Here is a 24,299-nt window from a genome sequence, read left to right on the forward strand (position 1 = left end):
GACAGACACAGCAAACCTTCTTGCCACAGCTCGCATTGATGTGCCATCCTGGATGAGCTGCACTACCTGAGCAACTTCTGTGGGTTGTAGAGTCCGTCTCATGCTACCACGAGTGTGAAAGCACAACCAACATTCAAAAGTGACCAAAACATCAGCCAGAAAGCATTGGTACTGAGATGTGGTCTGTGGTCCCCACCTGCAGAACCACTCCTTTATTGAGGGTGTCTTGATAATTGCCAATAATTTCCATCTATTGTCTATTCCATTTGCACAACAGCATGTGAAATTGATTGGCAATCAGTGTTGCTTCTTAAGTGGACAGTTTGATTTCACAGAAGTTTGATTTACTTGGAGTTATATTCTGTTGTTGAAGTGTTCCCTTTATTTTTTTGAGCAGTGTATATATGTATGTATGTCTGTCCATCTATCTATCTAGCTACATTTTTTTACATATTTATTGGGCCCCCTAGGGCACTTGGATCTGTGATCACTTATATCACTTGTACAATACTCTGCATTTCCATAAAAATTAGCAATATATGTACAATCATGGTAGACATGTTGGCCTTCAGTAGGCCCCCGGCTACCATGACAATGCCATTGGCACCCTAGGATCATGTTGTTGGGAGAAGGGGGGGGAGCAAAGGGATCCCTATCCTAATTTCCAATCTCTTAAATGCTACTGTCATGATTAGCAGCGGCATCTAAGAGGTTAAACTACTACTTGCTCCTTGCACAGAAGTGACTCTTGAATGCTGGCTATATAACATAGCTCCATACTTGCACACGTCCACCATACCCGAGCAGCCCCCTAACACCATGGGGCCCCTGCTCTTGCCCACTTTTGGCCCTGCGAATAGGCATAGATAAAATATATATATAATTCTGACCGCCACTAGAGGGAGCCGCGGTTTTAGTATTGAGTATATGAGCTCCCCCTAGTGGTGGCTGACTGGTTGTACAAATTTTACAATGGGAATTATCTCTTGAAATTCCAGAATATTATTAGTTTTTACTATTTTGTCATATTCTAATAATACATGACAGGGACGCTGGTTTTCTGCAGTGATCTGTTCACATTGTTGCCCTTTGTCAGGCGGTGGAGAAGGTTTTCTTTTCCCCCTGTGGATTCTTCTGGCAGACGATGGACACTGAGGAGAAGCTGAGTCCTCTGACCCCGGACTTCTTCGAGGATGGTGAAATCGAGGTGGGAATTTTTCTTCCAACCAGTTATTTAAATCCTACAATCCTGTATATTCCATGTCCTGGTCCAGTAATTCTGCAGAACTAGACCTCCGAGAAGTCGGCTGACAACCCCCCTTTTTCCTGGCTTCCATTACTGCTTGTCACTCAGCTTTCTAAGAAGAAAATAAAGCAGATTGTAGGAGCGTTCCTGGACTAATTTGGGTCTTTCCTCTTTCATTAGGTGGTTCCTGTCAAAATCTATGATACCCTCTTGCAAGATTCTCTGGCTTTCCACCAAGCTTTACACCTCATCCTCACCGCAGGGCTGGACGTATGTGGAATAAGACTGCTATACCCACAAGCCTCTGCTCTATGTCCCAAACTATGTACGTATGAGTCTATAATATATATATATATATATATATATATATATATATATATATATATATATATATATATAATGTGTGTACCTATCATACATAGACCTGCCTAATATTGTGTAGGTTTTGTGCTCCAAAGCAGCTCTGACCCATCGAGGCCGGATCACCAGATCCTGTGGTCCCGTGCTTTGCTCGGTGCGGCCTCAATGGATCAGACTTGTTTTTACGGATGAGTCGGATTCAGATCTGGAGAATTTAGAGACAAATCATCACCTTCATCTCTTTGTCATGATCCCTGGACTATTCCTGATTGACCATTATCCTACTGTGAAGGGCCCTTCTATTAGGGAACCCCGCTGCCATGAAGAGGGTGCTGGGTCTGCACAGTGTTAGCCAGGTGTCTTGCCGTATACCGGGAACACCCCACAAGACCTGCTGTATACCGGGAACACCCCACAAGACCTGCCGTATACCGGGAACACCTCACAAGACCTGCCGTATACCGGGAACACCTCACAAGACCTGCCGTATACCGGGAACACCCCACAAGACTTGCCGTATACCGGGAACACCCCACAAGACCCGCCGTATACTAGGAACAGCCCACAAGACCTGCCGTATAACGGGAACAGCCCACAAGACCTTCCATATACTGGTAAGACCCCACAAGACCTGCCATATACCAGGAACACCCCACAAGACCTGCCGTATGCCGGGAACACCCCACAAGACCTGCTGTATACCAGGAACACCCCACAAGACCTGCCGTATACTAGGAACACCCCACAAGACCTGCCGTATACCAGGAACACCCCACAAGACCTGCCGTATGCCGGGAACACCCCACAAGACCTGCTGTATACCAGGAACACCCCACAAGACCTGCCGTATACCGGGAACACCCCACAAGACCCGCCATATACCAGGAACAGCCCACAAGACCTTCCGTATACAGGGAACACCCCACAAGACCTGCTGTATACAGGGAACACCCCACAAGACGTGCCGTATACCGGGAACACCCCACAAGACCTGCTGTATACCAGGAACACCCCACAAGACCTGCCGTATGCCGGGAACACCCCACAAGACCTGCTGTATACCAGGAACACCCCACAAGACCTGCCGTATACTGGGAACAGCCCACAAGACCTTCCATATACTGGTAAGACCCCACAAGACCTGCCGTATACCAGGAACACCCCACAAGACCTGCCGTATGCCGGGAACACCCCACAAGACCTGCTGTATACCAGGAACACCCCACAAGACCTGCCGTATACCGGGAACACCCCACAAGACCTGCCGTATTCCAGGAACAGCCCACAAGACCTTCCGTATACAGGGAACACCCCACAAGACCTGCTGTATACAGGGAACACCCCACAAGACCTGCCGTATACCGGGAACAGCCCACAAGACCTGCCGTATACTGGTAAGACCCCACAAGGCCTGCCGTATACTAGGAACACCCCACAAGACCTGCCGTATACCGGAAACACCCCACAAGACCCGCCGTATACCAGGAACACCCCACAAGACCTGCCTTATACAGGGAACACCCCACAAGACCTGCCGTATACCGGGAACACCCCAAAAGACCTGCCGTATACCGGGAACACCTCACAAGACGTGCCGTATACTGGGAACACCCCACAGGACCTGTCGTATACCGGAAACACCCCACAAGACCTGTCGTATACCGGGAACACCCCACAAGACCTGCTGTATACCGGGAACAGCCCACAAAACCTGCCGTATGCCGGGAACACCCCACAAGACCTGCCGTATGCCGGGAACACCCCACAAGACCTGCTGTATACCAGGAACACCCCACAAGGCCTGTCGTATACCGGGAACACCCCACAAGACCCGCCGTATACCAGGGACAGCCCACAAGACCTGCTGTATACAGGGAACACCCCACAAGACCTGTCGTATACCGGGAACACCCCACAAGACCTGCTGTATACCGGGAACAGCCCACAAGACCTGCCGTATGCCGGGAACACCCCACAAGACCTGCCGTATGCCGGGAACACCCCACAAGACCTGCTGTATACCAGGAACACCCCACAAGACCTGCCGTATACCGGGAACAGCCCACAAGACCTGCCGTATACTGGTAAGACCCCACAAGACCTGCCGTATACTAGGAACACCCCACAAGACCTGCCGTATACCGGAAACACCCCACAAGACCCGCCGTATACCAGGAACACCCCACAAGACCTGCCTTATACAGGGAACACCCCACAAGACCTGCCGTATACCGGGAACACCCCACAAGACCTGCCGTATACCGGGAACACCTCACAAGACGTGCCGTATACTGGGAACACCCCACAGGACCTGTCGTATACCGGGAACACCCCACAAGACCTGTCGTATACCGGGAACACCCCACAAGACCTGCTGTATACCGGGAACAGCCCACAAAACCTGCCGTATGCCGGGAACACCCCACAAGACCTGCCGTATGCCGGGAACACCCCACAAGACCTGCTGTATACCAGGAACACCCCACAAGGCCTGCTGTATACCGGGAACACCCCACAAGACCCGCCGTATACCAGGGACAGCCCACAAGACCTGCTGTATACAGGGAACACCCCACAAGACCTGTCGTATACCGGGAACACCCCACAAGACCTGCTGTATACCGGGAACAGCCCACAAGACCTGCCGTATGCCGGGAACACCCCACAAGACCTGCCGTATGCCGGGAACACCCCACAAGACCTGCTGTATACCAGGAACACCCCACAAGACCTGCCGTATACCAGGAACATCAAACAAGATCTGCCGTATACCAGGAACACCCCACAAGATCTGCCGTATACAAGGAACACCCCACAAGACCTGCCTTATACCGGAAACACCCCACAAGACCCGCCGTATACCAGGAACACCCCACAAGGTCTGCTGTATACCTGGAAAACCCCACAAGACCTGCCGTATACCGGGAACACCCCACAAGACCTGCCGTATACCGGGAACACCCCACAAGACCGGCCGTATGCCAGGAACACCCCACAAGACCTGCTGTTTACTGGGAACACCCCACAAGACCTGCCGTATAGTGGGAACACCCCACAAGACCTGCCGTATAGTGGGAACACCCCACAAGACCAGCCGTATGCCAGGAACACCCCACAAGACCTGCCGTATAGTGGGAACACCCCACAAGACCAGCCGTATGCCAGGAACACCCCACAAGACCTGCCATATACTGGTAACACCCCACAAGATCTGCCGTATGCCAGGAACACCCCACAAGACCTGCTGTATAATGGGAACACCCCACAAGACATGCCATATACTGGGAACAGTCCACAAGACGTGCTGTATGCTAGGAACAGCCCACAAGACCTTCCATATACTGGTAAGACCCCACAAGACCTGCCGTATACCAGGAACACCCCACAAGACCTGCCGTATGCCGGGAACACCCCACAAGACCTGCTGTATACCAGGAACACCCCACAAGACCTGCCGTATACCGGGAACACCCCACAAGACCCGCCGTATACCAGGAACAGCCCACAAGACCTTCCGTATACAGGGAACACCCCACAAGACCTGCTGTATACAGGGAACACCCCACAAGACCTGCCGTATACCGGGAACAGCCCACAAGACCTGCCGTATACCAGGAACACCCCACAAGACCTGCCTTATACAGGGAACACCCCACAAGACCTGCCGTATACCGGGAACACCCCACAAGACCTGCCGTATACCGGGAACACCTCACAAGACGTGCCGTATACTGGGAACACCCCACAAGACCTGTCGTATACCGGGAGCACCCCACAAGACCTGTCCTATACCGGGAACACCCCACAAGACCTGCTGTATACCGGGTACAGCCCACAAAACCTGCCGTATACAGGCAACACCCCACAAGACCTGCCGTATGCCGGGAACACCCCACAAGACCTGCTGTATACCAGGAACACCCCACAAGGCCTGCCGTATACCGGGAACACCCCACAAGACCCGCCGTATACCAGGGACAGCCCACAAGACCTGCCGTATACAGGGAGCACCCCACAAGACCTGCCGTATACTGGGAACAGCCCACAAGACCTGCCGTATACTGGTAAGACCCCACAAGACCTGCCGTATGCCGGGAACACCCCACAAGACCTGCCGTATGCCGGGAACACCCCACAAGACCTGCTGTATACCAGGAACACCCCACAAGACCTGCCGTATACCAGGAACATCAAACAAGATCTGCCGTATACCAGGAACACCCCACAAGATCTGCCGTATACAAGGAACACCCCACAAGACCTGCCTTATACCGGAAACACCCCACAAGACCTGCCTTATACCGGAAACACCCCACAAGACCCGCCGTATACCAGGAACACCCCACAAGGTCTGCTGTATACCTGGAAAACCCCACAAGACCTGCCGTATACCGGGAACACCCCACAAGACCTGCCGTATACCGGGAACACCCCACAAGACCGGCCGTATGCCATGAACACCCCACAAGACTTGCTGTTTACTGGGAACACCCCACAAGACCTGCCGTATAGTGGGAACACCCCACAAGACCAGCCGTATACCAGGAACACTCCACAATACCTGCCGTATGCCAGGAACACCCCACAAGACCTGCTGTTTACTGGGAACACCCCACAAGACCTGCCGTATAGTGGGAACACCCCACAAGACCAGCCGTATGCCAGGAACACCCCACAAGACCTGCCATATACTGGTAACACCCCACAAGATCTGCCGTATGCCAGGAACACCCCACAAGACCTGCTGTATAATGGGAACACCCCACAAGACCTGCCATATACTGGCAACAGTCCACAAGACGTGCTGTATGCTAGGAACAGCCCACAAGACCTTCCATATACTGGTAAGACCCCACAAGACCTGCCGTATACCAGGAACACCCCACAAGACCTGCCGTATGCCGGGAACACCCCACAAGACCTGCTGTATACCAAGAACACCCCACAAGACCTGCCGTATATCGGGAACACCCCACAAGACCCGCCGTATACCAGGAACAGCCCACAAGACCTTCCGTATACAGGGAACACCCCACAAGACCTGCCGTATACCGGGTACAGCCCACAAGACCTGCCGTATACTGGTAAGACCCCACAAGACCTGCCGTATACCAGGAACACCCCACAAGACCTGCCGTATACCGGAAACACCCCACAAGACCCGCCGTATACCAGGAACACCCCACAAGACCTGCCTTATACAGGGAACACCCCACAAGATCTGCCGTATACCAGGAACACCCCACAAGACCTGCCGTATACCGGGAACACCTCACAAGACGTGCCGTATACTGGGAACACCCCACAAGACCTGTCGTATACCGGGAACACCCCACAGGACCTGTCGTATACCGGGAACACCCCACAAGACCTGCTGTATACCGGGAACAGCCCACAAAACCTGCCGTATGCCGGGAACACCCCACAAGACCTGCTGTATACCAGGAACACCCCACAAGGCCTGCCGTATACCGGGAACACCCCACAAGACCCACCGTATACCAGGGACAGCCCACAAGACCTGCCGTATACCGGGAACACCCCACAAGACCTGTCGTATACCGGGAACACCCCACAAGACCTGCTGTATACCGGGAACACCCCACAAGACCTGCCGTATGCCAGGAACACCCCACAAGACCTGCTGTATACCAGGAACACCCCACAAGACCTGACGTATACCAGGAACATCAAACAAGATCTGCCGTATACCAGGAACACCCCACAAGATCTGCCGTATACAAGGAACACCCCACAAGACCTGCCTTATACCGGAAACACCCCACAAGACCTGCCTTATACCGGAAACACCCCACAAGACCCGCCGTATACCAGGAACACCCCACAAGGTCTGCTGTATACCTGGAAAACCCCACAAGACCTGCCGTATACCGGGAACACCCCACAAGACCGGCCGTATGCCAGGAACACCCCACAAGACTTGCTGTTTACTGGGAACACCCCACAAGACCTGCCGTATAGTGGGAACACCCCACAAGACCAGCCGTATGCCAGGAACACCCCACAAGACCTGCCGTATACTGGGAACACCCCACAAGACCTGCCGTATACTGGGAACACCCCACAAGACCTGCCGTATACTGGGAACACCCCACAAGACCTGCCGTATACCGGGAACACCCCACAAGACCTGCCGCATACCGGGAACACCCCACAAGACCTGAAGTATACAGGGAACACTCCACAAGACCTGCCTTATACTAGGAACACCCCACAAGACCTGCCATTTACCGGGAACAGCCCACAAGATCTGCCGTATACAGGGAGCACCCCACAAGACTTGCCTTATAATGGGAACACCCCACAAGACTTACCATATACCGGGAACAGCCCACAAGACCTGCCGTATACCGGGAACAGCCCACAAGACCTGCCGTATACCAGGAACAGCCCACAAGACCTGCCGTATACCGGGAACAGCCCACATGACCTGCCGTATACCGGGAACACCCCACAAGACCTGCCGTATACAGGGAACACCCCACAAGACCTGCCGTATACAGGGAACACCCCACAAGATCTGCCGTATACCGGGAACACCCCACAAGACCTGCCGTATACAGGGAACACCCCAAAAGATCTGCCGTATACCGGGAACACCCCACAAGACCTGCCGTATACAAGGAACACTCCACAATACCTGCCGTATACAGGGAACACTCCACAAGACCTGCCGTATACAGAGAACACCTCACAATACCTGCCGTATACAGGGAACACTCCACAAGACCTGCTGTATACAGGGAACACCCCACAAGACCTGCCGTATACAGAGAACACCTCACAATACCTGCCGTATACAGGGAACACTCCACAAGACCTGCCGTATACAGAGAACACCTCACAATACCCGCCGTATACCAGGAACACCCCACAAGACCCGCCGTATACAGGGAAAACCCCACAAGACCTGCCGTATACCGGGAACACCCCACAAGGCCCGCTGTATACCAGGAACACCCCATAGGACCTGCAGTATACCAGGAACACCCCACAGGACCTGCCATTTTGGTGATGACCCAGCCATTTACCCGTCACAATTTGGCCCGTGCCTCTGTCGCTCACGTCCTTACACTTTCCCCTTTTTCTTGCTTCCAGCACATCACTAACACCTGACCGGTCTCTTGCTGATAATATCTCCCTGCTGACCGGCGCTGTTGCCACCAGATTATAGTGTCCTTCACTTCCGCTGTCGGTGGCGATGGCTGCTCTGTCCATATATACGCTGTGTACCTATATACATATATATCCATGAATCCACAATTGAATGAATTTACATTCACCCTTTCCTTTCCAGACGTCATTCCTTTTTCCTACACCAGACGAGATGGTGAGATCTGCCCAGTCCTGGTCGTGGCACTTCGTGGCTTCTGTGCATTGAAGACCTGGGAGGACATATCCGGTCCTTGTGACCCACAGCTTGCCCGTCAGACAGACCCCAACTCACTGAGCGCTCTCTACGGTCTCACAAGGGAATCTCCCCTCCTGCATCATTCCCGCACTTCTGGCCACATAATAAGGGACCTTTGTCTTTGGTTTGGGGGCAGAATACCCAGTAATGGCATCCTCAATACCAGACTTCCATACTCCTCAGGAGGGAGCGTGCCGCCCAGGTAATAAGGTTCATTGTCTGTTATTATGTTCTTTATTGTTATTATTTGATTTTTTTTTTTTTTTTTTTTAGATCTCAAAACCCAACCGAAATTCAGTACCGTCCTCCGGCTCTACTGACAGCGACCACTAGGGGTAAGTCAGACCATGCACGGTGTATATTACTATAGACCCATTCTTTATGGTTCCCTACTGCAGGGGTCTCCAGCTGTTGCCTACGGCTGTCTGTGTATGCTGGGAGTTGTAGTTTTGTAACCTCTGGGATGGGAATGATAAATCGCTGCCATGTTGTGTGTGACCTGGTACTGTTATGTTGGCCCCTACAGGTGACGTTTTTATGGTGGTCTCTCCTGCTGTGCCACCGTGCGCCTACGGGGATTTGATTGACACCTGCTGCCAGCGAGGATTTGCAGTTCACGGTATCCGACGCCTCCGTCTCGCTGCTAAACGTGGAGCCGTGCTGAACATGTCTGCTGCCCAGGTAGAATATTTAGTTTCCCCTTGGTCTGGACGTTCATTTAGCCGACAGCGGTCTCTGCTGACCCCCTACATACATGCACGATTGACTGGGCTGAGTGTGTCTGTGTAGGGAGTAAGCTGGTGACAGACACCTACGCTTGCTGCTTATCTTCCATGAGAACATAGCACGGGGTATATACAGGGTGGGCCATTTATATGGATACACGTAAATTAAATGGGAATGGTTGGTGATATCAACTTCCTGTTTGTGGCACATTAGTATATGGGATGGGGAAAACTTTTCCAGATGGGTGGTGACCACGGCGGCCATTTTGAAGTCGGCCATTTTGTTTCCAACTTTATTTTTTTTCAATGGGAACAGGGTCATGTGACACATCAGACTTATTGAGAATTTCATAAGAAAAACAATGGTGTGCTTGGTTTTAACATAACTTTATTCTTTCATGAGTTTTTTACAAGTTTATGACCACTTATAAAATGTGTTCATAGTGCTGCCCATTGTGTTGGATTGTCAATGCCGCCCTCTTCTCCCACTCTTGACTCATTGATAGCAACACCGCAGAAGAAATGCCAGCACAGGCTTCCAGTATCCGTTGTTTCAGATGCTGCACATCTCGTATCTTGATGGTATGGTGTGGTATATGGGGTACAAAGATAGTGGGGTCATTCTTCATCAATGGAAACCTCAATGCCACTGGATATCTGAAATTGCTACATGATGATGTGTTGACCTCTTTATGCACTGAAGATGGCACGTTCCCTGAGTTTTTCCAACAAGATGGTCACCACCACATTATGGGTGTCAGGTCCGAGCATTCCTACATGAACAGTTTCCTGGAAAGTGGATTGGTTGTCATCGACCAGTTGAATGGCCACCAAGGTCCCCCGATCTGACCCCCTTAGACTTTTATCTTTGGGGTCATCTGAAGGCAATTATCAATGCTGTGAAGATACGAGATGTGCAGTATCTGAAACACCGGATACTGGAAGCCTGTGCTGGCATTTCTTCTGCGGTGTTGCTATCAGTGTGTCAAGAGTGGGAGAAGAGGGCGGCATTGACAATCCAACACAATGGGCAGCACTATGAACACATTTTATAAGTGGTCATAAACTTGTAAAAAACTCATGAAAGAATAAAGTTATGTTAAAACCAAGCACACCATTGTTTTTCTTATGAAATTCTCAATAAGTTTGATGTGTCACATGACCCTCTTCCCATTGAAAAAAAAAAAGTTGGATCCAAAATGGCCGACTTCAAAATGGCTGCCATGGTCACCACCCATCTGGAAAAGTTTTCCCCCTCCCATATACTAATGTGCCACAAACAGGAAGTTGATATCACCAACCATTCCCATTTAATTTAGGTGTATCCATATAAATGGCCCACCCTGTAGATGTCCTCCCTGCCTGGAAGTCATCACCCTTGGTCTCTGCCTTGTATATAACATACATAACCACCCTTATAGGGCTTGTCCAGTGGAGACAAGCATGTCTCTTTAAAGGGGTCGTCCACAAGATAGGTGATAACTTATTGATCGGGTAACTTTTTTTTCTGTTACAAAAAAATGGACCATGGTTCCATTCCTTCTCTATGGGGCTGCCGGAAAAATCCAAGCGCAGCAGGATGAATGAGCTACAGGTCGCACATGGTGAAGGTGCCCGGTTCTCCCGATCAGTGCGGGTCCCCGCGGTCGGACATGTCTTCTCTTATCACAGCTTCCCTATAAATGTTCTCTCTTTATTGCAGGTGAGTTTCTTCTGCCCCAATAAACCATCATCCCCCCTAGAGGAGAAGCCGAACGTCTCCGCTCCTGCACCGCATCTCCACTGCTTACTGCTCCTCCTGAGGAAGGAGAACGCCGGCCATCACACCGCCGCTCTCCTCCAAGGTGACGTCCTTATAAGTGTGCTAATCCAATATGCCCCATCTTTCTTTCCTCCTGGTCACACCGAGATCGTCAGGTTTACCCAACGTTAATCCAATGTGAATGGTGACCTGTTTGTGGCAGCTACTTTCGCAAAAGTGACCACAGGACGCGCATACATATTGGATGCTACTTATGAATTAAAGGGGTATTCCCATGTCCAAGATCCTAACCCAATATGTAGTAGGTGTAATAATAATAATATAATATTAGCAAATACCTCTAATTAGAAATGTAGTATAGTTCTTCTGATTCACTATGTCGCTTACCCCATGTGCAGGGCATTGCAGTAGCTTAGGTATCCAAGGTTACGACCACTAACAACTAACTAACTGTCACTATATGAGTGGTCGTAACCACGGATACCTAAGCTACCGCAATGCCCTGAACATGGGCTAATCAGAAGAACTATATAACATTTCTAATTGGAGGTATTTGCTAATATTGTTATTATTACACCTACTACATATTGGGATAGGATCTTGGAGATGGGAATACCCCTTTAACAACTCAGAACCTGACTTTCATTTTGTAATCATGTTCATTAAAACAATGAGGATTGTCTTTCCTCTGTCACTTTTGCAATGGCGCCACAATTTTTTATTATTATATCGAATACTCTAAAATGAAAAATAAAGCAATTTAGTAAATAATATAAATTAAAAAAAAATGTCCTATTGTTTTGCGTGCACAGCTCCTATGCAGACCTATGTGTCTCCATGGTAACAGACTACTAATAGGCCCGGCTCCGTCAGGTGTATTCTCTTAGGTTATATTCTGATGTACATTTAGTCTGGACTTGGGGAATAATAGGGGGTGCCGGCAGTGGGACCCTGGGTGATCGTACATTTATCATCCATTGTATCCTGTGGGTAAATGATAAATGTTGTTTGTGGGATAACTCTTTAAAGAATGAATCAAAGGGAGTGCGACTACAGGGTTTGTTTGTAGTCTGTTACCATGGAGATACATAATTCTGCATAGAAGCTGTATACACGAAAGGATAGATTTTGATCTGGCTTCTTTTCAGGGTTTTTCTGTAAGAGAGCGGCCTATAGGTGACATAGATTGATCACGTAAAGCCCCTTCTTTCTTCCAGGACTGATGAACAATCTGGCTGAGCAGGGTCTCCTGGGTGTCGTCCGGACCAGCGAGCTTCCTTTGGATCACACTTTGTGCTTCCATGCTGTGCCTTTTACTGACAGTCTGCTACAAAGCCTTGGTAAGACGTGGTCAGGATACCTTCAATGGCCAAAAATCAGTGTGATGGGAAGGGAGAGGGGGGAGATGCCGCTGCAGATTCCTTCTTTTTTCGAGGGTTTTGGGTGCAGGAAGCGCCAACAAAGGAAGGGTAAATATCAAACCGGGGAAAGTGATCCATGTAGCGCAGGTTGGACACAACATTTCTGGTTGCACTATGTCCAAGATGCCTCTAAAATCGTATGAATGGGCAGGTCACTGCCTTCTACAAGGTCAGCACACTCTGCTCCCGCTGCTCTTCTCATTCCACACCTCCGTTATTTTTGTGATTTTCGGCAGGCGGCACTTTGCACTCTGTACCAGACTCCAGCACCGTATGGCACATGCAGTCCAGGCGACCCTGTAGTTTTGACCCCGAAGTGGAACAAGTGGTGGTCCTGACTATTAGCGGCAGGCGAGCCCTGCAGAAAGCTGGACACTTCCTCCGTCAGATCCTTAGACCAAAGCCTAAACTGCAAGAGTCAGCGCCAGGTAAGAATAAGTATCTATAGGGTGTGGGGTGATCACTACATCGAAAAATGTACCGCAGCCCATGGGGCATGCATCCATACGTATCTACACAGAAAGGCGATTGATTTCTTGTGTTGTCTTCCTAGTCCTTTAAGGATAAAATGGTATTACATTTCTTCCTGCCATCCTGTAGGTTCTCTAATCCATAGAATAATCAATAGTCTGATTGGTGATAATGTCATCATCTAACCATCAAAATATATGTTGTGTGCTATTCACAAACACGCCACTAGGTGGCAGCACACACATTGTAATAAATAGGTTTATTTTCTTCTGTATCTGCTGATGGCAAATTCTGCAAATACAGAAGAGTGTGAAGAACATAGAGTCTGCCGTGCGGCACGATGGCAAATAATCTGATATACAATAATTATTCTTAATGATTTATTGCCATAGCTTAAAGGGATATGGTAAATATTGCAAGGATATGCCATCACTATATGATCAGTGGGCGTCCGATCTCCAGGGCCCCCCACCAATACTGAGAATGAAAGGACCATAGCACCGATTTAGCGCTGTGTACAATTCACTGCACAGCAGCTTTTTTTATCACTCAATTTGACCGGAAATTGCAGTCGGCCTCATTCACTTGAATGGGGCTGCCATTTAATTCCATGCTCAGCGGGTGGACAGGTTGTCACCGTGCAAGATGAAGAGGCGGCAGCACTATACCAGCATTGCATCAAAATCAGTGGGGGTCCGGGAGTCAGATCTCCACTGATTTAGAAGGTGATGAAGCATCCTATCAATATGGCTAGAGACTGGACTTTTATAGCTGGCTCTGGATCATGTTATGATATAGGACAATACAGGTATGGCTGTATAAGGGGCTTGTCCCCCGATAAAAATGATACCTTTTTTGTAGAAATCCGATGTGCCAGTCATGAGAAATCTAGTGTAGAAGCCAGATGCAAATCAGACAGGAAGTGCACTGGGGGCGTGTCAGGAAGCAGCGATGACACACCCCCAGTGCACTTCCAGCTGGATTTGCATATGGCTTCTACACTTGATTTCTAATGACTGGCACATCGGATTTTTACAAAAAAGGTATCATTATTATTGGGGGACAAGCCCCTATACAGCCGCATCACTACTTCCATATGTAAAAACGTGCTGACTGGTTCACTTCAAGTCCCAGCAATTTTTAGAACTGAATATAAGATCTCCCATCTCATATACTAGATCATTAGACAGAGAAGTAAGTACGCCCTTCCCCCAAAGCTTCCCATAAGGCTGGGGCTTTCCGCTGACTTTGGCCATGACACCCATGGCATAATGAACGTGAATGTGGTTCACACCTGCTGGATGTTCTGCGACTTTTGCAACTCGTGGTTTGCAACACAACTATGTTCACTTTCCTTATGACGCGATGCGATTTTTGGCCGCGTTATATGTATCATCCCCCAAAGTCACCAGTGTAAGAGTAATGAATCTTCCGTTAGACGGCTGAAGAGTAAACTCTGAATCCACAATCTGCAGGTCTGTACTCTCCACCGTTCCCTTTTTTTATCAGATCCTTCCCAGTCGTCATAAATACAGTTATAACCTTGGCCATCGCTTCCAAACTGCCCAAAAAAATGTAGTTCCCATCACAGATGTCCTTGCCAGACGGACACAAGTCATTTGTCATCGCTGCCATATTCCGATATTAATATATCTCACAGATGTAATCTGCAGAGTGATGGTCCAGGGTCTGCAGCACATTTAAAGGGGCCCTCCTCATACAATGCGTCTACAAGGAAACCAGCAGCGTTAATAACGTAGATCATTTCCCTAATATATTGGATAAGGATCCAGGGCAGCATTTAGTGAATAAATTCCACAAAACTAGATGTCAGATGTAGCAGGGCTGAATATGTGAGATGTAGCAGAGCTGAATATGTCAGCTGTAGGAGAGCTGAATATGTCATGTAGCAGAGCTGAATAAGTGAGATGTAGCAGAGCTGAATATGTCAGATGTAGCAGGGCTGAATATGTCAGATGTAGCAGAGCTGAATATGTCAGATGTAGCAGAGCTGAATATGTCAGATGTAGCAGAGCTGAATAAGTCAGATGTAGCAGAGCTGAATATGTCAGATGTAGCAGAGCTGAAAATGTCAGATGTAGCAGAGCTCATCTACAACCAGTCCTACTGCATTATCTAACCTTGCATTAGTTATCGCAATAAAAGTAGTTAACACTAAGCTCTGATAAATCTTAGAGTAAAGCCAGAAGAAGCGGCCGTGAATTGTACCCACTTGTGATGTCACAGCAGCATGTCTGAGGGATACCCACTTGTGATGTCACAGCAGCATGTCTGAGGGATACCCACTTGTGATGTCACAGCAGCATGTCTGAGAGATACCGACTTGTGATGTCACATCAGCATGTCTGAGTGAAAACAACTTGTGATGTCACAGCAGCATGTCTGAGAGATACCCACTTGTGATGTCACAGCAGCATGTCTGAGTGAAAACAACTTGTGATGTCACAGCAGCATGTCTGAGTTATACCAACTTGTGATGTCACAGCAGCATGTCTGAGAGATACCAACTTGTGATGTCACAGCAGCATGACTGAGTGATACCCACTTGTGATGTCACAGCAGCATGTCTGAGTGATACCCACTTGTGATGTCACAGCAACATATCTGAGAGATACCAACTTGTGATGTCACAGCAACATGACTGAGTGATACCCACTTGTGATGTCACAGCAGCATGTCTGAGAGATACCGATTTGTGATGTCACAGCAGCATGTCTGAGTGATACCCACTTGTGATGTCACAGCAGCTTGTCTCAGTGATACCCACTTGTGATGTCACAGCAACATATCTGAGAGATACCAACTTGTGATGTCACAGCAACATGACTGAGTGATACCCACTTGTGATGTCACAGCAGCATGTCTGAGAGATACCGATTTGTGATGTCACAGCAGCATGTCTGAGTGATACCCACTTGTGATGTCACAGCAGCATGTCTGAGTGATACCCACTTGTGATGTCACAGCAGCATGTCTGAGTGATACCCACTTGTGATGTCACAGCAGCATGTCTGAATGATACCCACTTGTGATGTCACAGCAGCATGTTTGAGAGATACCCACTTGTGATGTCACATTGCAGCGACATTTTACTCTGTGTCAGGACTGTGCCTTTAATGTGCATTATGAAAAGAGACAATGGTGACCTTGAGTCTCATCTATGCACAGTCCGTGCTGCACTTAACCTGTTCTTATTTGCCGTGGTGCAATGCTCTGCAGATCTTTTCATAACATCACTGGGAGCACCTGTGTCCTGCAAAGAGCCGACACCACTCCGCTGCTTCCAAACAAAAGTGAGATCCTCGGCGCCCCAGCAGGGATGACTCAGCAGTACGACAATATAGAGTCAGGCCCCCGGGACCTGGGATCAGATAGAAACAGGGCTCAGCTTTTGTGCTGGGAGATTTCTGCAGACACAGGCACATCTGGCCGGACTGCAGACGCTCCTGACATGACGGTGCCGGGCAGCAGCTGCTGGAGAGCCCAGCGCACACAGATGCCCCGCTGTGCCGCCCCGCTGCGCCGCCCCGCTGCGCCTCTACTAGTCCGTGACATCATTTTCTTCTTTCCATCCACACTGTCAGGATTTTACTGGGTTTCCCCAGAGGCCACAAATGGAAGTTTCCTTATGTCTATCCATGAAGTTTATGTAAAATTTCTTTGTGCGCAAAAGAAAGCATCTCACTTTACAGCCTGCAGTAAAAGTTATAGCCTCAATATAATTAGCAGGTAGACATAGCGCAGCGTGAGGGGGCAGGGGTACCTTGGCAGGGTTGGTGACATCACAGAGTGAAGGGCAGAGTAATCTGTGGTTTGTTGATGATGTCACAGTGAAGGGGTGTGGTTATCTAGGTGTTCTTGAGTAAGGGTGTGTGGTTATCTGAGAAATGCTGATGTCACTTAGGAGGCGGAGCTGTTTGAAGTGGGCTGATGATGTCACTGAGTGAAGGGATATGGTTTTCTAGATAAGGATGTAATGTCATTAACTAGGTGGCCAGGGTTATGTGGGGATGGCTAGTGATGTCACATAGTGAGAGAACATGGTTAACCGGGATGGCATAATGGTGTCCCAGAGGTGTAGGGTTATTTGGAGGGGGCTACTGAAAGGGTAATGGAGAGCTGATGATGTCACTGAGTAACGGAGAGCTGATGATGTCACTGAGTAATGGAGAGATGACGATATCACTGAGTAATGGAGAGATGATGTCACTGAGTAAGAAACAGGTTAACTGGGTAAGGCTGATGATGTCACTGAGTAAAAGGACTAGGTTACCTGGGGAAGGCTGATGATGTCACTAAGAAGAGCAGGATTATCAGGGGAGAGCTGGTGATGTCACTGAGTGAAAGGTGGTGATGTCATATAAGGAGCGAGTGGAATTATGTGGATAGAGATGATGTCACTGAGTAAAGGAATCAGGTTACCTGGGTAAGGCTGATGATGTCACTGAGTGTAGAGCAGGGTTATCAGGGGAGAGCTGGTGATGTCATTGGCTGAGGGGCGGTGATGTCACTGCCCATCTCCATTTCTAGATTCTGTTGCCCATAAAGCGCCCCTCTTCTGCTGTGATGTCAGATTGTGGGGGGCAGTTGAGAACTGGCTCTAGGAATATAAAACAATGGAATAAAAGACGTGATTTATATAAATATTCCACTACTTTAGTGGACCGTGTCTCTCCAGGCTTTGACCATTATCTTTCCCACATTGACCTCAGGGGGTAAACCTGTATTAGAGCGCCCCCCTCTGCCTTCCACAACGGGTGTGAAGGATTTTCCTCCTGCTCTGTGTCCTTCTCATTACAGATTTCTCAGCTTCCAGTCTGCACATTGTTCCCATCCCCCGAGGCTCGCCCTCCTTAATGGGCACACAGAGCCTGAGGCTTTGCCACTAGCTCATCCGAATGTAAAATGGTCTATTTTAGGGAGTTTCCGTATATAGGAGTCCGAGGGCTTCCCCACTGGTGTCGTCTGAGCTCCCTGCTGCCAGTGCGTCCCTGGTTCTGATAAATGCTGGCAAATGGGGCGTCTGGTGGGACCCTGCTTCCAAACAAAATCCCAAAGAGATGGCCCAGTATTGTCATCCACATAATCCCGACCCAAGGGATCAGAATCAAAGACGGTAGGGGTGGTCACCCAGCTTCTCTGGGGTGCTGCATGGCAAATATGCCCCTCGATCCCTGCAGAACCATGCACATGGTCAATGCAGCGGTGCGATATAGATGGGAGCTCTGACAATGTCTGCCATTCATCGCCATCCTGCTTTCTCACAACTGGCTGGATAGAAGTTTCTGCAGCCTAACAGAAGGAGGCAAATTAATAATTTAGTGCCACCTATAGGTAGCCAACCTGTATGTTCTCACCCATTGTCAGTGCACGGTATTGACTTACCTGGAGATGGCACTAATGAGTTTTCTTTCTTCTAAAAGAGAGCTACTTTGCATTTTTTTTCCCTTGGAACATTGTAATACTTCACACATTGGATCTCCTCAATGATAGTCACATCATCAAAGGCATCTCATTCAACCAGCCAGAACCCTACTCCGAAACATCTGTCTACAAATGGGTGTTTAGTTTAGGTAATATCCCTATTAAAGGGGTCATTCCCATCTTCATGGATAGGTATTGTCGGATAGAGCATGTAATAACAAGCACTTTTGTAATTGACTGCTTATTAAAATTTTCAGCCGTTCTTGAGATATTAACACTCTTCTTTTCAGCTTGTTGCTTTGGAGACCGACCACCACTGCTATTGGTCTCCTAGGCATCAAGCTGTAAACAAAAGAAAAGTGGTGATATCTCAAGAACGACTGTAAATTTTAACGAGCAGTAAATTGCAAAAGTGCTTTTTTTCACAAGCTCTATCCAACAAAATATCAATCTATGAAGATGGGAATAACCCTTTAATGTTTTATGGCACATTTATAGATTGACATTTTTGTCTTCCCCACCCCCTTCTTATCTATTAGAGGAGAGGTAGGTGTTTTGAAGCTGCTCATACCAGAGGTGTCTTTTGTTTTCTTTGTTTTTCTTTCCAGCAGGAAGTGAGTGTCAAGGTTTCGAGCTCCTGGGTCTGAAGTGGATGCCTTCCCTGAGTTTGGTCCAGGCTACTGAGATCACCCCGTATGAGGTGGGAGAACATCTCTGGCAGGAGAGCGTGGGCCAGCTAGCCTCCAACCCAGCGCTGGTGTGTCTCCTGCGCCGCGTCCAGGCCTTCTCCAAACTAGCAGACGTCATCAAACACCTTGTTCCAAGGACTGGAAAATGCCCAGGACCTTTCTTCATGTCTGCTACCCCTGAAGTGGCTTTTCGCCAGGCCGTCCACTTTTTCACAGAGAGGGACTTGGTTTCTGGTAATCAACATCTTAAGTGTCAGCTCCGCTCTTCCTTATTGTTTATGTCTTCCTTTTATCCAACTGATCCTTCCATCCTTTGATTCCTCAATAGAGATGACCTTGTAATCTTGCAATTTGTTGTCCTCTGTTATCAGCCACTGTTATACAGAAAGCACAGGGATTGTCCACGGTGGCTGCCTTAGGTTCCTTCTCTGCTGGTAACGCATCCTTATAGTAATATTCTACTTTTAGATTCCCAAAGGCGACCCGTTCTGAAATATCTCGCTCCTCCTGAGATCTACTGCAAGTCGGAAGGTGAGTGGGACAGTAACCTCATGGATTAGGAAGAGCGGAAAGTAGGAACCAAGAGGGTCTTCCTCTGAAGGATCTGGTACATCCATTCAGCACGTGGACACCCTATTCATATCACTGAGATCTGTGTAATGCTTCATTTCACCTGTGGGAGCACTGCAGGGAAATAGAACACTTCCTCTAGATTACCACTGATCACTGGGAGTAACTGGGCTTCTCTGATGCATTGTTTCCCTTACTATATAGACAGTTGACACAACGACTATGGACTGGGACGTCATACTATCATCTGTGTAAAGCCCCGACCTAAATAGCGTTTTTGGCCTTTCTGACAGGTGGAGGAGAGCACACGAAACAGACGGAGTCCATATTTACATACATGCTGTCTGGTAAGCTCTCCATGTCACTTTTGGGGGAAAAAAAGAAGTAATTCCAGCAATCTGAAGGAGGGACAATCTCCAAAGTTGTAGAATGACCAAAGATATATCTTAAAGGGGTGTAAGCAGGTTACCACCTATCCACATGATAGATAATGCCAATCGGTGAGGTTCCCATTGGTCCGACCCGCGCCGGTCCTATGGCGCGGGTCGGACCTATGGGACCTATAGTTTATCATCTATACTGTGGAAACCCCTTTAAACCTCCTTATCTACAGACTGTTTTCTCTGCCCTCCCTGAAACTATACATGCTTTCTCCTCCTTACATATGGGACATGCTTTGGTATGCAGTCTGCTGTTTTATGTTATCAGCCATGTCAGGCTGGGGAAAGGATAACTGAAGTCCACCGAATCCATTTCAACAGCTTTAAATATGTCCCAGGAGGCAGTCGCTTTGTCTTGCCTTAGATCAATGGTGACCCGACCCTTTAAATTTAGTGGGATACATCGAATGTGTATCGGGGTGTCCCATCGTTCCCCAGCATCAGATGTTGGAGGAAAAAAAGGATTGGGATTTGTTGGATTTCATTCTCAGGGGAGATTAGATGTCAGGCTTGGACCTATTCTTTTTCGCCAGGAGAACTCATGCACGCTCTGCTGAATAGAACATGCACGTGTATAGGGACAAGCATTGATCCCATAGCTATCAAAAGTGTCACGGCCAGCTGTAGTCTCCACTTTCTTCCCATTTTGCCTGCAGTGGATACCAGGCAAGGTGCCACCTCCGCTTTAGCCAAACCATGCCCCTTCATCAGCCAGGCCCAGACTAAAACGGATGAGGAGCATTGAAATCGTTTTCAGTTCTCGAACGTGTTCATCTCTGGGTTTATCGTCCCTATAAATGATGTTCTGCTGGACAATGGCGGCTCTGTTAGTGCAGGTCACCTGGGAGCGGCCATGTCCCTGCACCGTAATAGGAGCTCCAGGTCTTTCCAGGCAACAGAAACAACAAGACTGGTGGGAAATTGGCTGAAGATCAGCTTTGGATTAAGGCTGTCAACACATGGACTGTTCCCGCTACAGGATTTCATTTTGTTTGGCCCCTTGGGTCTAGTGGCCTAATTACTTTCGGCTACATAATCATGGCAGCGCTCGGTGTTCGGCTCCGGCGTGCTTTGATGTGTACGGTAAATTAAGCTTGTTTTGTCCTCGCGCTTCCTCTAGGTCCTCCTCTGTTGTTCACCGTTCTTCTCCTTAAGCCCCGATCCTGGAGCGCCAACCTGGGGAGGATCATGCGCAAGATTGAGCTGCAGAAGTTCGTCCTGGTGGGAATGAAGCTGGTGACACTGACCACAGAAGACACATTACAGATCATCCCCACCGAGACCAAAGGGGTGAGGCGTCCGCCTGGCCTTGGCTTTAAATTGTCACATCATGCAAATACAGCCGGGTTTACATCCCTCATTCATGACCCCGTCCTGGGCAACATCTGAAAGAGGATTCAGACGTGTCCTCCGTGAAACCATTGACTTCAATGAGGGAAGTGGAGTCAAAAATATGGAACTTTGGACACTTTTTGACCTCCAAAACACAATAGCGTAATAGGCTTAGCCTTTGCATTGGGACCCAGAATCTGTCAGAGACTTTTGCCCCCCAAAATCATTAAGCCAGTCTTTCCCTTTATGACCCCAAAGTGCTGCTCCGGCAGTCAGAAATCCCATTTTGAAGCTGTGTCACTCTGGAAGTGCATTGGAGTGTAAAGATGCACTTACAGCTTCTCAGCCTCACTCTGTATTTACTACCCAGCAGCACCCTCCCCTGGCTGATTGACAGGTCAATTACTTTCGTATATGGCCACCGACGTGTCAATCAGCCAGGTGAGGGTGCTGCTGGGTAGGAAATACAGAGGAGGATGAGGAGCTGTAAGTGCATCATCACGCCCCAATGCACTTACAGTCACAACTTCAAAATGAGATTCTCGCTACTGGAGCAGCACTTTGGAGTCATAAAAGGATCGACTCGCTTATCCTTTGAAGGTCTAGAAGAAGTAGGCCACTGCTAGAAACTTCCATGGACAAGAGAGGTGCTGTTTCTGCAAAAGAAGACCCTATTTTCTAAGCTTAATGCACTTTCCATTATATTTCTTCAATAGATACTCACCATGCAGTTGTTGATATCTTTACAGGACAAGCCGCTCTGTCAAGCGCACTGTGACTACCTGACCTCAGCGCCGAGCCTTGTGCTGTGTCTACGGAGGATCAATGCAGTTCGCAAACTCCTAGACGTCCTGGGCCCAGACGATCCCCAGCTGTGTAAAGCCCAAGACCAGTTCCTCTGGAGAGCCCATTATGGAACCAGTTCGGTGCAAAACGCCATGTATGGTATGTGTGTCCTCCACATAAATTTCCTTTCATTATGTCCCATATTTATGAAACGGATCCTTTATTCTCTGGATCATTGGTGGTCTAAGAGGTAGGATCCCCAGAGATCGAGTGATTTCATATCCTTTACTAGGAAGGGAATACACCTTTAAAGGCTGTGGACACAACACAATAGACATGGAAAACTGAATTTTACATGCATTACTAGTTACCTTTAGTTGGTTTCAGACTGCAATCTTCATTCATTTTCAGACCCCCGATATGCATTTTACAGCTTGATCCAAATTTCAGATTTTACTCTTGTGGGTGTGTCTCTACCAGTAATACCGGCTGCATGTAAGGACTGTCTGTATCCATGGTGCTGCTATCATATATCAGCACAGCTTCTACCCTGCGCTTATCTATGTGATTTTCTCCTTATCTACAGACCGTTTTCTCTGCCCTCCCTGAAACTATACATGCTTTCTCCACCTTATCTCCAGACTGCTTTCTGTACCCTCCCTGAGACTGTAGATGCTTACTCCTCCTTATCTACAAACTGTTTTCTCTGCCCTCCCTGAAGCTATATATGCTTTCTCCTCCTTATCTACAGACTGTATTATCTTCCCTCTCTGAGACTGTACATGCTTTATCTTTTTTTATCTTCAGATTGTTTTCTCTGCCCTCCCAGACTGTACAAGTTGTTTTTTCCTCATCTTCAGACTGAGTTCTCTGCCCTCCCTGAAACTTGACATTCTTTCTCCTCCTTATCTGCAGACGGCTTTCTCTGCCCTTCAGATTGAACATGCTTTCTCCTCATATTCAGACTGATTTCTCTTCCCTCCCTGAAACCTTAATGCTTTCTCGTGCCTGGTTCTGACCGCTTTGAAACATTTTTGAAGAAAAAGTAATCATCTAGATAAGGACTTACAAACACCCGGTATAAAAAATTATAACGAAGGCTATTTAGAAAGTTTCTTAATTTTGCATTCAGGAAGCAAACGAACAATAAAAATAAAATTCAAAGCCAAGACGTATATAGCCTTGTAAAAAGAAAAATAAGTGTGCCAGTACCACTGATCACCTCTAGATGTCACTGCGCTGATGCCTGTTCATTAGTCTGAATAGATCATGTATAGTATATTACCATCATATCACATGGATGCCGCGTATTAAATATGCATGCTGCATACGATAAAACGGTCCTCTTGAAAATTCAACGCTCTCCTCACCCATTTTGGATCCCTTCAGTTCTGGGATCCTGCTCTTTACCTTCGCTTGCTAATTAATTTTAGTTCCTAAGATGATCATTTGCCTTCTGATATTTCCCTCCGAGCCGTCATTTCAGAATTTCCAGTGTGTAAAGGGGGTAAGTGCTGAGCGTTTTACACAATTAATGACCCGCCGGAGAGGACAGCCGAGGACCATTATTAACCACCTTGTCAGTCCAGCGTTCTGACTTACTGGAAAACCTCAGGATGG

The 24,299-nt window shown here is 48.3% G+C and overlaps 1 protein-coding gene across 5 annotated transcripts in view; it reads left to right on the plus strand.

Moving 5' to 3' along the window:
- The window catches only part of LOC141162302 (dynein axonemal assembly factor 8-like), a 71,494-nt gene that overhangs the window by 21,101 nt on the left and 26,094 nt on the right, over nt 1-24,299 (plus strand). For 4 of the 5 annotated variants that reach the window (XM_073648269.1, XM_073648268.1, XM_073648271.1 and 1 more), the window contains 13 exons: nt 1,097-1,207; nt 1,427-1,571; nt 8,925-9,240; nt 9,312-9,373; nt 9,565-9,719; nt 11,466-11,607; nt 12,743-12,865; nt 13,183-13,374; nt 19,471-19,785; nt 20,020-20,082; nt 20,415-20,468; nt 21,682-21,851; nt 22,643-22,838. In XM_073648269.1, the coding sequence (XP_073504370.1) occupies nt 1,097-1,207; nt 1,427-1,571; nt 8,925-9,240; nt 9,312-9,373; nt 9,565-9,719; nt 11,466-11,607; nt 12,743-12,865; nt 13,183-13,374; nt 19,471-19,785; nt 20,020-20,082; nt 20,415-20,468; nt 21,682-21,851; nt 22,643-22,838 (2,044 nt within the window). The remainder of the gene's footprint in view (nt 1-1,096; nt 1,208-1,426; nt 1,572-8,924; nt 9,241-9,311; nt 9,374-9,564; nt 9,720-11,465; nt 11,608-12,742; nt 12,866-13,182; nt 13,375-19,470; nt 19,786-20,019; nt 20,083-20,414; nt 20,469-21,681; nt 21,852-22,642; nt 22,839-24,299) is intronic. The other variant, XM_073648270.1, reaches the window with a different exon arrangement.

Source organism: Phyllobates terribilis, unplaced genomic scaffold (assembly GCF_046119375.1).
Source record: "Phyllobates terribilis strain yellow unplaced genomic scaffold, ASM4611937v1 Scaffold_9__5_contigs__length_417890890, whole genome shotgun sequence".
NCBI classification, from domain to species: Eukaryota; Metazoa; Chordata; class Amphibia; order Anura; family Dendrobatidae; genus Phyllobates; species Phyllobates terribilis.